Source organism: Choloepus didactylus, chromosome 1 (assembly GCF_015220235.1).
Source record: "Choloepus didactylus isolate mChoDid1 chromosome 1, mChoDid1.pri, whole genome shotgun sequence".
Classification (NCBI taxonomy): Eukaryota; Metazoa; Chordata; class Mammalia; order Pilosa; family Megalonychidae; genus Choloepus; species Choloepus didactylus.
In genome coordinates, this window is record NC_051307.1 from 93,326,045 (window position 1) to 93,341,518 (window position 15,474).

General features: G+C 39.5%; 1 protein-coding gene across 1 annotated transcript in view; it reads right to left on the reverse strand.

The window, feature by feature from the left end:
- LRCH3 (leucine rich repeats and calponin homology domain containing 3) overlaps positions 1–15,474 on the reverse strand; it is a 209,431-nt gene that overhangs the window by 34,568 nt on the left and 159,389 nt on the right. The window contains 2 exon segments of the mRNA XM_037837445.1: positions 3,628–3,777; positions 4,200–4,251. Of these exon segments, the coding sequence (XP_037693373.1) occupies positions 3,628–3,777; positions 4,200–4,251 (202 nt within the window).

The following is a 15,474-nucleotide window of genomic DNA, read 5'->3' on the forward strand; positions in this document are numbered from 1 at the left end:
CCTATCTCAGAGGGTTGCTGAGAGGATTATGTGTGTGTATATATATATAGAGCCCTTAAAATACTGCCTGGTACATAGTAAGCATTCAACAAATTTAAGGAAGTATCATCATCATCATTTTCACCATCTCACCAATTTTCACCATCTCACCAATTCATTTATCCTATTCATCCTCAACACAAACTCTCTAAGCAAGCTCATATTCTCAAGTGCTATTATTTTAAATTTAGAAACAATACAAACTCATTCCTAGCTCCCAGCCTGTTTAAATTTCCTCAACTTAGAATGAACTCATCCCTACACCATGATCCATTTTTTTCTTCCTGGCTATGTCCTACCTACTCATTCTTCAGTGTCCTACACCATACTATTTTCTTTTTTTTTTAGGTTGTCCATTTATTTCAGTGTCACTTTTTTTTAAAAAAACAATTCAGTTTTATTGAGATATAGTCACATACCATGCAATCAACTATGGTGTACAATCAACTGTTCAGTTCCATCATATAAGTCATGCATTCATCACTCCAATCTATTTTTTAACATTTTCCTTACACCAGAAAGAAGAGTAAGAATAAAAAATAAAAGTAAAAAAGAACACCCATATTATCCCCCTCCCATCCCACCGTATTTTTCATTTAGTTTTGGTCCCCATTTTTCTGCGATCCACAAGGTTTTCACAATCACACTGTCATCCCTTGTAAGCTACATTGCCATACAATCATCTTCAAAGTCAAGGCTACTGGGTTGGAGTTTGGTAGTTTCAGGTATTTACTTCTAACTATTCCAATACATTAAAACCTAAAGTGTTATCTATATAGGCATAAGAATGTCCACCAAAGTGACCTCTCAACTTCTTTTGAAATCTCCCAGCCACCGAAGCTCTACTTCGCCTCACTTAGCACCCCCTTTTTGGTCCAAAAGATGTTCCAATCCCACGATGCTGGGTCCAGATTCATCCCTGGGAGTCATATCCTGCGATGCTAGGGAGATTTACACCCCTGGGAGTCAGGTCCCACGCAAGGTTAAGGGCAGTGAGATCACCTGCTGAGGTGGCTTAGCTAGGAGAGAGGGCCACATCTCAGCAATGAAAAGGTACTCAGGGGGAGACTGTAACGCACAATTATAAGCAGGTTTAGCCTCTCCTTTGCAGTAACAAGCTTCACAGGGCAAGCCCCAAGACTGAGGGCTTGGCATACCAAGCTGTCAGTCCTCAATGTTTGTGAGAACATCAGCAACGATCCAGGTGAGGAAGTCCAACATTTCTGCATTTTCTCCCAGCTCCTCAGGGGGGCCCGGCATATATATTTTTATTTTCTGCCCAAATTACTTTGGGATGTGCTGCTATTTCACTCCAACCTATATAAACCTACCATATCTCACTTCCTATTCAAAGTTCCATGTAATTGCGGTGTTCAAAAAAACTGACTGTAGAAGTTAGATTGTTTAGAAAATATAGATCCTACACCAAATAAACATCTCTTCCTTTGGTCTCACATGAAAATTGAAATTTTGACACACAGTTTCAACCTTTAACCTATGGCCGGACTTGCCCTAGTCTCAACCAGATCTGCTTCATTCATATCGCTAACTGAAGTCTGGGCTTTTTTTTTTTTTTTTTTAACAGTTGCTGCACGCGTTAATACTGATATTCATATCTGCCGAGCTCTAGCTCTGAGTTTCAGGTGTCCCACAGATACCCAATGTTCCAGAGACCAATCAGGTCATACACAAAGGGATCAGCATCTCAGAATTTGGAGACAGCCATTACAATTCAGGAATAGATTTGACTGCTGTAAGAGCTTACAATCTAGGGACCATTAAAATAACTGTTTCCCTTACCATTTTCTTTTAAAGCATATTTTGTTGACACTTGTTCTCTAATTCCTTCTTTGTCTTTAGTATACAACTAACACTTTATTACAACTTGTCTTACTTTCTGTTTTGTATGTTTATTTCCCTGATAAGATGCAAGCTTTGCCTGGTGGGCAGGATTTGTACCTTTTCCTCTTTAGATTACTTATACAGGCATATAACTAGCATTACATAAAAGAATATCAAATCAGTGCATGAACAAATGAACAAGTTAGGCTTTAGGAAATCCAGAAATACCTCCTGAGTACGAAAACTAATTTACTGTATACGCCTCTATTGCTTAACCTCCCTGGACTTGTTGCTTCCTCATCTGTGAAACATGCACACCTCCATCTCCCCTATTTATAATACAAAGACATATTTTATAGCTTAAATAAACCAATGGAGTAAAGTCCTTTGATTAGTTTTAAAGGACTACATAAAAAGGTTTCTATTTAGTAACAAATCAAGTAGGGATTTGAAGGGAAAGGGAAATAGGGTGACAAATTAGGAGAAATAGTGTATGTGTATCAGATTACTTGAACAAAAGTACAAAGACAGAAGGTAAAGAAGATCATGATAACATGGTCCAAGGCAAAATAACACTTCTTGGTTAAGTAACCCTTCATTGTTAGAGTGCACAAAAGGAGGAGACATTTCAGGGTAGGCTTTGAGATGGAGAGGGAGAGAGGTAGGGAGGCAGAGAGAGGTACTTTTATTAATTTCTTTTTGTAGGAACACTAATTTTACCTTTTTGTCATTGGTCTAAAGATTTGCATAAATTCAGGTGAAAAAAAATCATAGGAAGTAGAACTTGTCAGATGAGGAGAAATCAGATGAGAAAGAGACCTAAAGATCACCATCAAGGGCTTCATACATTTGAAATAAAAGGAGAATATATCAAGTGCATGGTACTTAAAGAAGATGGTTTTTGGTTACATTTATAACACACAGAAGAGAAAGCATTTCAAGAATACAGGATTGATTCACTCATTCAATCATCCATTCAACAAATGTTTACTGAACTTTACTATGGGCTAAGACTTGCCTAGATCTAGAGTTATAGTGAATAAGACAGTGACTTCATGGAGTTTACAGGTAAATGGGAGAGACAGAAATTAAACAAACAAAAATACAAACAATTAATTACGAAGAACAAATTCAAGATGATTTCTGAGCAAAAAAACTTAAGTAATATAGGCAAAATAAAAGAAACAAGATGGGGTGCACTATAAATTCTGTAAAATATTAAGGAAAGAAATATTAACAGGGGTTGTTAATTTACTGGATGTGGAGAGCAACACAAAGGGAAGAATCAAAATGACATCAAGTATTAAGCCTATGTACCTAGCAAATTTTTGGTATTCACTAAAGTAATGAATGAAGTTGGAGAGAGGTTTGGGTAACAGCTTAATTTTCACAGTACTTTACATTTTACTACCTCTTTCACTTTCATGATCTTATTGATCATTAGTGCGACACCAGAGATTGAGGAAAAGGCAGATGGATGGCTAACTGTGTCTAATGACAGCCTGCTAAGAGGAGGAGGCTACTGTCTGATTTGTCCTTATGCAGATAAGCATGGGGATAATTAATCTAGTCACAAGTAAGAGACAGTCACCACTATTTAGTCAAGATTCCTTATAATAAGAAAAAATATTAAAAAGTTGACATGTCAATTACGATAACAAAAACTGACAATCTCAGGGAGGAAAAAAAAAAGCATTTCCTCCTAATAACTTTAGGAGCATCATTCAATGGACTAGAATGACTCACTTTGACAAAGTCCAGGACAGCATCTCTCTGAATCTGTTTGGTCCTTATTTTCTCCTCCTCATATTGTAGGGCAGCAAGTTGTGCCTCTCTCCGAGTGTGCTCTACTAATTGTTCTCTTCTCCGATGAAGTTCCAAGTCTGAATGTAATAGCTGAAACAAAAGTATCATTTTGCATATGGAAGTGCAGATAAGAATCAATTTTTCAATATTCCTTATCAGTTTAGGGACTGACCCAAGAAACTTTTACTTTGTAGTCCTTTAGTACTTCTTTAAATGTTTTTACTGCTATTCTCTTCCCATCTTTGTACTTGTTCTTTTATGACTAGGCAACCATCATGAAGGCAAAAGATTAACTTTCTGTCTAGAGTGTGAAAATACTGTTAGCAAGTATAATGTGGGTATGTTATATTAGTTGTATGACTGAGGACACAGGTAGTAAGGTTTACAGATAACTGGCAAATAATGGCAATTTAAGTATTACAAAAGAAGAAATGCACCTTAGTTAAAAAAAAAATAAAACAAAACAACTAAAACTAGAACAACCCACAAAACTCTAGTATTCTGAAAGTTACCTGATTGTGACTTGGTGATAGTGACAAGAGAGAAGATGGCTCAACTGGAACCCTGACCCCAGGGAGGGAAAAAAAAGGAAAAACTCTTTGATAACAAGACAAGACAGATGGACATATAAAGGATAACTGAAATTTTACTGTTAAAGTAGCTTTCTATTAATCAGCAGGCAAACTGTCTAGTCAGCACCAAAAGAGTAATTGTATTTTGTAAGCTTGAGCCAAAGTCATTACATTAAGTTGTAGGAATACATGATGTCTCTGACTCATGTTTCACGTGATATCACTGATTATAGCTAGTAAACAACTGTCTACATCAACCAGTGCTGTTAATAAAGTTATCTGAGATCACTTTTTCACACAGTCTCATTTCTTTATAACACATTATCTTCTCTACTACCATGATTAAACAAGATACACATAAAGTGAGAACCTTTATATACAAAGCCATTTTATCAACAAAAATCTGGAATACTGTAGAACCCGGCAATTATACTTGTAAAAAGTATTCCTCTTATTTTTAGTTAAGGAAGAATTTTAATAACAAAAATAAAGTGTCTGTTGATTTTTATTTATAAGAAAAGAGGAAACAATTTGATGCTTAAAAAATGACAGTAATATATGTCTTTCAGTTTTACGAGTATTAATTCTTACAGTTTGGTTTTGTCTTTTATCCTGAACCAAATTTAGTGTTTCAAGTCTCTATAACTCATATGTGTCTCTAAAAATAAAACTGCTGGAACATGTAGGCATTGAAATTTTAAACTGTGACTATTAGCCACCCAGATCACTGGGTTGATTTAAATACTATGAAGAAAACAACAACAACAATAACAAAAAAACCCCATAAAGTTCCAGTAGTTTCTTGTTACCTGATAATAATAATACAAATTCTTCAACTTGGCATTCAGAACTCTTAGCCCATTTAATAAGCATGCTTACAATGCAATGTAACTAGCATGATCTCTACATTCACCATATAAATTCTTCATTTCAAGCCTTTGATAATGATATTCCCCTTCTACTGCCAGAAAGAAAAATGAATAGGATCCCTTCCTCATGTCATCCAAATGCTACTCAGCCTTTAAAAGCCATTAAATCTTATTTCCTTCATGAGGCCTCTTTCAAAGATCCTAACCTACGGAACTCTTCCTCGTCCCTGAAAAGGGCTTTTTCAGAATCTTATTTTTCTTTAAAATTGGGACTTTTTCCTTTGAGGTACATGTATAATCAACATTTCTTTTCCATAGTCAACACTTCTTTTGCATTTATCAACTAAGATAAGTGTCAGTTTTTTTGATAACATTTTTCTAAGGCAAGCAGAAACTAACATTCATTGAGCCCTTAATATGTGTTAAGAGCTTTATACCCTGTGTTAAGAGCTTTAAACATGCAGTATTTCTCAATTATTAGAGAAATTATTCTAATTATTCAATTACACTCTTCACAATGATCTTATCAAGGAGGTACTATTAGCATTCTCATTCTACAGTTGAGAAAACTGAGGCATAGAAGTGAAGTAACTTCCCCAGGTGACACAGCCAATAAAGTTGTGGTGGTGTATTTGAATCCTTATCTATGATTCTACAGTAGTTTGGTCTCAACTACTCAGTATGGAGCCTATGACAACTGGAAGGGATCTCAGAAATCTGGGAGTCCAAGACACTAGTTTTACAAATGAGAAGAATGAGGCCCTCCAGATAAGTGATAACTACTTACTGGCAGAGCCTAGATTAGAATTCAAACTACCTAAATTGTAGTTCAGTCTCTTTTTATTACACCACATTACCCCTCACACTACAGAGACAGAAGCTGGGAAGGAGAAAGGGAGGAACACGGAGATTTAAAAGCAAATGATTATAAATATTAAAGAGAAATTACCTGAAACAGCAAAAACTAAGCTGTGAAAAGTTAAAGATGGAGGCAAAGAGGGAAGAGAATAAAGGTGGTAGTGGTGATATCTGAGAATTCTAGTTCCTCCATGTCAACCACCTGGTGGTAATGTTGGCTCATTACAGATTTGTCACTCCTTGGTGTTACCAAGCTATTTCATGTTGCATGTTTTTTTTTCATCTATAAATACGTTTCTCAATGTGGGTGTCACTGACAGTTTGGATAAGATAATTGTTTGTTATATAAGATTATCCTGAAGTACCTGCAGTTATTGTGGCAAACAATCTCCACAATACATAAACACATTTTCAAATATCCTCTGGGGAATGCTGCTGTACCCTGTTGAGAAACACTGATACATTATACTTTCCTAAATTTCAAAAATATAAGAAAGCAAACACTTAAGCTACATGATTGTTCTCTTCCTTTCAACATTTTTTCTTATTGGTTCCAAATCTTTAAGGTATTCACAAAATTCTTTTTTTTTTAAATTCTAGGCATCAAAAATAAGTTTTGACAGTTATGTTTACAATTTTTAAAAGGTACGGAACAGGAGGATCTAAGATGGTGGATTAGGAGAGACAGAGCAAAATACTTCTCCGTAAAAAACATTAGATAAAAGACAGAAAGTGCTCCATAATACCAGTTCCAGGGCTGGACAGGCTGGACAATGTCCGCTACATCCACAGTGACTGTGCACTTGGTGAAACTGAGAGTCTGCATTTGGAATCAAGTGAGTGAAGCTGCTAGGGAAACAGAAGGCACGTTGCTGTGGGGAAAAACCTGGGGTCGGCGGCGTTTGGAGGCGGGTTAGTTTAAAAACCCCGAAAGCGGCTGCAGATCCGGCAGAGAGCTGCACACACGAGAGTGGTGGGGAGTGCCTTCTATAACCCAGGCACCCGCCTCAGTATCTGGTGTGGACGATAGCCTTTCGCACACCTGCAGCTAATTGTCCTGGAGCTAAGAACCACCCGCTGCAGCAGGCAGAGGTCCACGGAAGTGGGAAGTTACCACACCCCATACAGCCATCTTTTCAACAGGCCAGGAACGTCCCTGTGCAGCACCCTGGCGAGAGCTTCCCTTGGGGATTCCGCTTGCCTATGACGCAGTGCAGCCCTCCTCCGCGGAGGCCCGCGGAGTGCATGGCTTGGAGGCGGTGTCCCGCACATAAGTCCCAAGGGCGCTACATCAATCCCAGGGACTTGTGGGCCTGACGCAGAGAGAGACTATGCGGAATCTGAGCAAAAGGGTTGGACTTGTGCAACAGCTTTAAAACTCCGAGAATGGCTGGGAGTTCTGAGTCTTAAAGCCATCTCCCCTGCCTAACTGCACAGGGCACACCTCCACCCTCAAGGCTGGCAGGCCCAACTGCACATGGAAATCTTGGCACTGATTGGACCCCCACAAGGTTTGGACACCCACTAGCCACAGAGATGAAGCTGGGGAGAACTGGCTTGAGGTGGCTCAGGGGTGCCATCTGCTGGTAAGTCAGGGAAAGTGCACACCACCAAGCTGTAGCTCTGACAAATTACAGATAACTGTTCAAATAAGCCTGCATATCCTAAAGGAACCCTTTCAAGATAAGCAAATGCCAAGAGGCCAAAAACAGAACATTTTAAAGCATATGAAGAAACCAAAAGATATGGATAACCCAAACCCAAACACCCAAATCAAAACATCAGAGGAGACACAGTACTTGGAGCAATTAATCAAAGAAGTAATCACAAACAAGAAGATCATGGCACAGGATATAAAGGATATGAAGAAGACCCTAGAAGAGCTTAAAGAAGAATTTGCAAGAGTAAATTAAAAAGTAGACGATCTTATGAAAATAAAAGAAACTGTTGATCACATGAAACAGATTCTGGAGGTGAAGAGCTAAGATGGAAGCATAAAGAGGTGTAGAATTTAGTCAGTCACCTGGAACAACTAATAAAAAACAAGGAACAACTAGTAAACAATCTGGAACAACTGCTAAAGGACAACCATTGACTGTCCACACATCATACAACAACCTGGATTGGATGGAAAGGCTGAAATCACAGCATAAAATCTGTAAGTAAAAACTGCGGAACTGTGCTGGGAGCCCCCTCCCCCCACAGCAGGCTAGGCTGCAGGACCCCGCTGTGGGAGAAAGCAGCAGTCCCTGTTGGTAGCAAGCAAATATAGCTCAACCTAGCTCCAACTGGGTTTTTAATTAACAAATGTGGACTGTTGAATACAATCTACAGACATAGACAAGCAGCAAAGTACCCTGTGGTTGCTCCCAGTGGAGAGAAGGTAGGGCTCACAGAGAGGAAAAAAATTAATTAAAAAAAGAAAAAAAATACAGAGACTTTAGAGATTGACCTTAGAGAAGTGGAAAACACCTGTGCCCTGGGAGGGGGAGCCCAGAAGACGAGGTGCTTTATCTGACCGACACGTGAAATTGGGGGCTGTGGACTGACTCTTGAAGGGGGGCTTCTTTCCCTTTTTCTCTCAACCTGAATGGCTCAGTGGAGCCTCAGCCATTTTCAGTTCACAGCACTCTGACCCAGACATGTGTGGAGGTGACAGAGTCAGAGAGACAAAGAAACTACTGAAATGCAGAATATAGCTCCATAGGGGGTATATCTCCCCTAAGAGGAAGGAGATGGGGCTCAGCTCAACAGCCTGCCCTCCCCTCAGAACTCAAGACCCCAGGGCCTGGGGGAAAAGAGTCAAAACAGAAACAATCTAAGTTAAGAATTAAAGGCGCCACACCTCTTTCCACCAGTAGGGAGTGACAGGCTCATAGGCGCCACCTGCTGAGCAGGTTAGGAAAAGCACAGTGACTAGAGACCTCATAGGAAAGCCTGTCAATTTCTAAGACACATCCTCAAAGAGACTTGAAACTCAATATAACCCCATTCTGAGACCTGAACCCGTTCTGGTCTGGTGAAATCTGATTGGGGTAACCGGTGAAGCCAGGTGCCTAGACAACAGAGGACTACAAACTACACTGGGAAGGGCAGAGATATGGCCCAGTCAAAGGAACAAACTTACACCTCAATCAAGATACAGTTGAGATATTGTTTCACTTTAATGAAACAATCAATTAAAGACTTTAAAAGAAATATGATGGAGGGGGGGCAAGATGGCAGACTGGTGAGCTGTATGTTTTAGTTACTCCTCCAGGAAAGTAGGTAAAAAGCCAGGAACTGCGTGGACTGGACACCACAGAGCAATCTGTCTTTGGGCATACTTCATACAACACTCATGAAAACGTGGAACTGCTGAGATCAGCGAAATCTGTAAGTTTTTGCGGCCAGGGGACCCGCGCCCCTCCCTGCCAGGCTCAGTCCCGGGGGAGGAGGGGCTGTCAGCTCCAGGAAGGAGAAGGGAGAATTGCAGTGGCTGCTCTCATCGGAAACTCATTCTACTGATTCAAACTCCAACCATAGACAGACTGAGGCCAGACACCAGAGACTCTGAGAGCAGCCAGCCCAGCAGAGAGGAGACGGGCATAGAAGGAAAACAACACGAGAAGCTCCAAAGTAAAAGCAGAGGATTTTTGGAGTTCTGGTGAACACAGAAAGGGGAAGGGCGGAGATCAGGCCTTGAGGCGCATATGCAAATCCCGAAGCAAGGCTGATCTCTCTGCCCAGGGCACCTTTCCTTAATGGCCCTGGTTGCTTTGTCTATTAGCATTTCAATAACCCATTAGATCTCTGAGGAGGGCCGGTTTTTTTTTTTTTTTTTTTTTTAAATCCTTTTTGCTTTTTCTAAAACAATTACTCTAAGAAGCTCAATACAGAAAGCTTCAAAGAATTGAAATTTGGGCACGTCAAGTCAAGAGCAGAAATAAGAGAGCTCTGAGACAAAAGGCAATAATCCAGTGGCTGAGAAAATTTACTAAACAACACAACTTCCCAAGAAAAGGGGGGTGTCCGCTCACAGCCACCATCCTGGTGGACAGGAAACACTCCTGCCCATCGCCAGCCCCATAGCCCAGAGCTGCCCCAGACAACCCAGTGTGACGGAAGTGCTTCAAATAACAGGCACACACCACAAAACTGGGCGTGGACATTAGCCTTCCCTGCAACCTCAGCTGAATGTCCCAGAGCTGGGAAGGGGGAGCAGTGTGAATTAACAGAGCCCCATTCAGCCATCATTTGAGCAGACTGGGAGCCTCCCAACACAGCCCAGCAGCCCAGAACTGCCCTGGGGGGACGGCACTCACCTGTGACATAGCACAGTCATCCCTCAACAGAGGACCCGGGGTGCACAGCCTGGAAGAGGGGCCCACTTGCAAGTCTCAGGAGCCATACGCCAATACCAAAGACTTGTGGGTCAGTGGCAGAGACAAACTGTGGCAGGACTGAACTGAAGGATTAGACTATTGCAGTAGCTTTAAAACTCTAGGATCATCAGGGAGATTTGATTGTTAGGGCCACCCCCCCTCCCCGACTGCCCAGAAACACGCCCCACATACAGGGCAGGCAACACCAACTACACACGCAAGCTTGGGACACCAATTGGGCCCCACAAGACTCACTCCCCCACTCACCAAAAAGGCTAAGCAGGGGAGATCTGGCTTGTGGAGAACAGGTGGCTCGTGGACGCCACCTGCTGGTTAGTTAGAGAAAGTGTACTCCACGAAGCTGTAGATCTGATAAATTAGAGATAAGGACTTCAACTGGTCTACAAACCCTAAAAGAACCCTATCAAGGACAGCAAATGCCACGAGGCCAAAAACAACAGAAAATTATAAAGCATATGAAAAAACCAGACGATATGGATAACCCAAGCCCAAGCACCCAAATCAAAAGACCAGAAGAGACACACCTAGAGCAGCTACTCAAAGAACTAAAGATGAACAATGAGACCCTAGTACGGGATATGAAGGAAATCAAGAAGACCCTAGAAGAGCATAAAGAAGACATTGCAAGACTAAATAAAAAAATGGATGATCTTATGGAAATTAAAGAAACTGCTGACCAAATTAAAAAGATTCTGGACACTCATAGTACAAGACTAGAGGAAGTTGAACAACGAATCAGTGACCTGGAAGATGACAGAATGGAAAATGAAAGCATAAAAGAAAGAATGGGGAAAAAAATTGAAAAACTCGAAATGGACATCAGGGATATGATAGATAATATGAAGCGTCCGAATATAAGACTCATTGGTGTCCCAGAAGGGGAAGAAAAGGGTAAAGGTCTAGGAAGAGTATTCAAAGAAATTGTTGGGGAAAACTTCCCAAATCTTCTAAACAACATAAATACACAAATCATAAATGCTCAGCGAACTCCAAATAGAATAAATCCAAAAAAACCCACTCCGAGACATATACTGATCACACTGTCAAACATAGAAGAGAAGGAGCAAGTTCTGAAAGCAGCAAGAGAAAAGCAATTCACCACATACAAAGGAAACAGCATAAGACTAAGTAGTGACTACTCAGCAGCCACCATGGAGGCGAGAAGGCAATGGCACGATATATTTAAAATTCTGAGAGAGAGGAATTTCCAGCCAAGAATACTTTATCCAGCAAAGCTCTCCTTCAAATTTGAGGGAGAGCTTAAATTTTTCACAGACAAAGAAATGCTGAGAGAATTTGCTAACAAGAGACCTGCCCTACTGGAGATACTAAAGGGAGCCCTACAGACAGAGAAACAAAGACAGGACAGAGAGACTTGGAGAAAGGTTCAGTACTAAAGAGATTCGGTATGGGTACAATAAAGGATATTAATAGAGAGAGGGAAAAATATGGCAAACATAATCCAAAGGATAAGATGGCCGATTCAAGAAATGCCTTCACGGTTTTAACGTTGAATGTAAATGGATTAAACTCCCCAATTAAAAGATATAGATTCGCAGAATGGATCAAAAAAAAAGAACCATCAATATGTTGCATACAAGAGACTCATCTTAGACACAGGGACACAAAGAAATTGAAAGTGAAAGGATGGAAAAAAATATTTCATGCAAGCTACAGCCAAAAGAAAGCAGGTGTAGCAATATTAATCTCAGATAAAATAGACTTCAAATGCAGGGATGTTTTGAGAGACAAAGAAGGCCACTACATACTAATAAAAGGGGCAATTCAGCAAGAAGAAATAACAATCGTAAATGTCTATGCACCCAATCAAGGTGCCACAAAATACATGAGAGAAACATTGGCAAAACTAAAGGAAGCAATTGATGTTTCCACAATAATTGTGGGAGACTTCAACACATCACTCTCTCCTATAGATAGATCAACCAGACAGAAGACCAATAAGGAAATTGAAAACCTAAACAATCTGATAAATGAATTAGATTTAACAGACATCTACAGGACATTACATCCCAAATCACCAGGATACACATACTTTTCTAGTGCTCACGGAACTTTCTCCAGAATAGATCATATGCTGGGACATAAAACAAGCCTCAATAAATTTAAAAAGATTGAAATTATTCAAAGCACATTCTCTGACCACAATGGAATACAATTAGAAGTCAATAACCATCAGAGACTTAGAAAATTCACAAATACCTGGAGGTTAAACAACACACTCCTAAACAATCAGTGGGTTAAAGAAGAAATAGCAAGAGAAATTGCTAAATATATAGAGACGAATGAAAATGAGAACACAACATACCAAAACCTATGGGATGCAGCAAAAGCAGTGCTAAGGGGGAAATTTATAGCACTAAACGCATATATTAAAAAGGAAGAAAGAGCCAAAATCAAAGAACTAATGGATCAACTGAAGAAGCTAGAAAATGAACAGCAAACCAATCCTAAACCAAGTACAAGAAAAGAAATAACAAGGATTAAAGCAGAAATAAATGACATAGAGAACAAAAAAACAATAGAAAGGATAAATATCACCAAAAGTTGGTTCTTTGAGAAGATCAACAAGATTGACAAGCCCCTAGCTAGACTGACAAAATCAAAAAGAGAGAAGACCCATATAAACAAAATAATGAATGAAAAAGGTGACATAACTGCAGATCCTGAAGAAATTAAAAAATTATAAGAGGATATTATGAACAACTGTATGGCAACAAACTGGATAATGTAGAAGAAATGGACAATTTCCTGGAAACATATGAACAACCTAGACTGACCAGAGAAGAAATAGAAGACCTCAACCAACCCATCACAAGCAAAGAGATCCAATCAGTCATCAAAAATCTTCCCACAAATAAATGCCCAGGGCCAGATGGCTTCACAGGGGAATTCTACCAAACTTTCCAGAAAGAACTGACACCAATCTTACTCAAACTCTTTCAAAACATTGAAAAAAATGGAACACTACCTAACTCATTTTATGAAGCTAACATCAATCTAATACCAAAACCAGGCAAAGATGCTACAAAAAAGGAAAACTACCGGCCAATCTCCCTAATGAATATAGATGCAAAAATCCTCAACAAAATACTTGCAAATCGAATCCAAAGACACATTAAAAAAATCATACACCATGACCAAGTGGGGTTCATTCCAGGCATGCAAGGATGGTTCAACATCAGAAAAACAATCAATGTATTACAACACATTAAAAACTCGAAAGGGAAAAATCAATTGATCATCTCAATAGATGCTGAAAAAGCATTTGACAAAATCCAACATCCCTTTTTGATAAAAACACTTCAAAAGGTAGGAATTGAAGGAAACTTCCTCAACATGATAAAGAGCATATATGAAAAACCCACAGCCAGCATAGTACTCAATGGTGAGAGACTGAAAGCCTTCCCTCTAAGATCAGGAACAAGACAAGGATGCCCGCTGTCACCACTGTTATTCAACATTGTGCTGGAAGTGCTAGCCAGGGCAATCCGGCAAGACAAAGAAATAAAAGGCATCCAAATTGGAAAAGAAGAAGTAAAACTGTCATTGTTTGCAGATGATATGATCTTATATCTAGAAAACCCTCAGAAATCAACGATACACCTACTAGAGCTAATAAACAAATTTAGCAAAGTAGCGGGATACAAGATTAATGCACATAAGTCAGTAATGTTTCTATATGCTAGAAATGAACAAACTGAAGAGACACTCAAGAAAAAGATACCATTTTCAATAGCAACTAAAAAAATCAAGTACCTAGGAATCAACTTAACCAAAGATGTAAAAGACCTATACAAAGAAAACTACATAACTCTACTAAAAGAAATAGAAGGGGACCTTAAAAGATGGAAAAATATTCCATGTTCATGGATAGGAAGGCTAAATGTCATTAAGATGTCAATTCTACCCAAACTCATCTACAGATTCAATGCAATCCCAATCAAAATTCCAACAACCTACTTTGCAGACTTGGAAAAGCTAGTTATCAAATTTATTTGGAAAGGGAAGATGCCTCGAATTGCTAAAGACACTCTAAAGAAGAAAAACGAAGTGGGAGGACTTACACTCCCTGACTTTGAAGCTTATTATAAAGCCACAGTTGCCAAGACAGCATGGTACTGGCACAAAGATAGACATATAGATCAATGGAATCGAATTGAGAATTCAGAGATAGACCCTCAGATCTATGGCCGACTGATCTTTGATAAGGCCCCCAAAGTCACCGAACTGAGCCATAATGGTCTTTTCAACAAATGGGGCTGGGAGAGTTGGATATCCATATCCAAAAGAATGAAAGAGGACCCCTACCTCACCCCCTACACAAAAATTAACTCAAAATGGACCAAAGATCTCAATATAAAAGAAAGTACCATAAAACTCCTAGAAGATAATGTAGGAAAACATCTTCAAGACCTTGTATTAGGAGGCCACTTCCTAGACTTTACACCCAAAGCACAAGCAACAAAAGAGAAAATAGATAAATGGGAACTCCTCAAGCTTAGAAGTTTCTGCACCTCAAAGGAATTTCTCAAAAAGGTAAAGAGGCAGCCAACTCAATGGGAAAAAATTTTTGGAAACCATGTATCTGACAAAAGACTGATATCTTGCATATACAAAGAAATCCTACAACTCAATGACAATAGTACAGACAGCCCAATTATAAAATGGGCAAAAGATATGAAAAGACAGTTCTCTGAAGAGGAAATACAAATGACCAAGAAACACATGAAAAAATGTTCAGCTTCACTAGCTATTAGAGAGATGCAAATTAAGACCACAATGAGATACCATCTAACACCGGTTAGAATGGCTGCCATTAAACAAACAGGAAACTACAAATGCTGGAGGGGATGTGGAGAAATTGGAACTCTTATTCATTGTTGGTGGGACTGTATAATGGTTCAGCCACTCTGGAAGTCAGTCTGGCAGTTCCTTAGAAAACTAGATATAGAGCTACCATTCGATCCAGCGATTGCACTCCTCGGTATATACCCGGAAGATCGGAAAGCAGTGACACGAACAGATATCTGCACGCCAATGTTCATAGCAGCATTATTCACAATTGCCAAGAGATGGAAACAA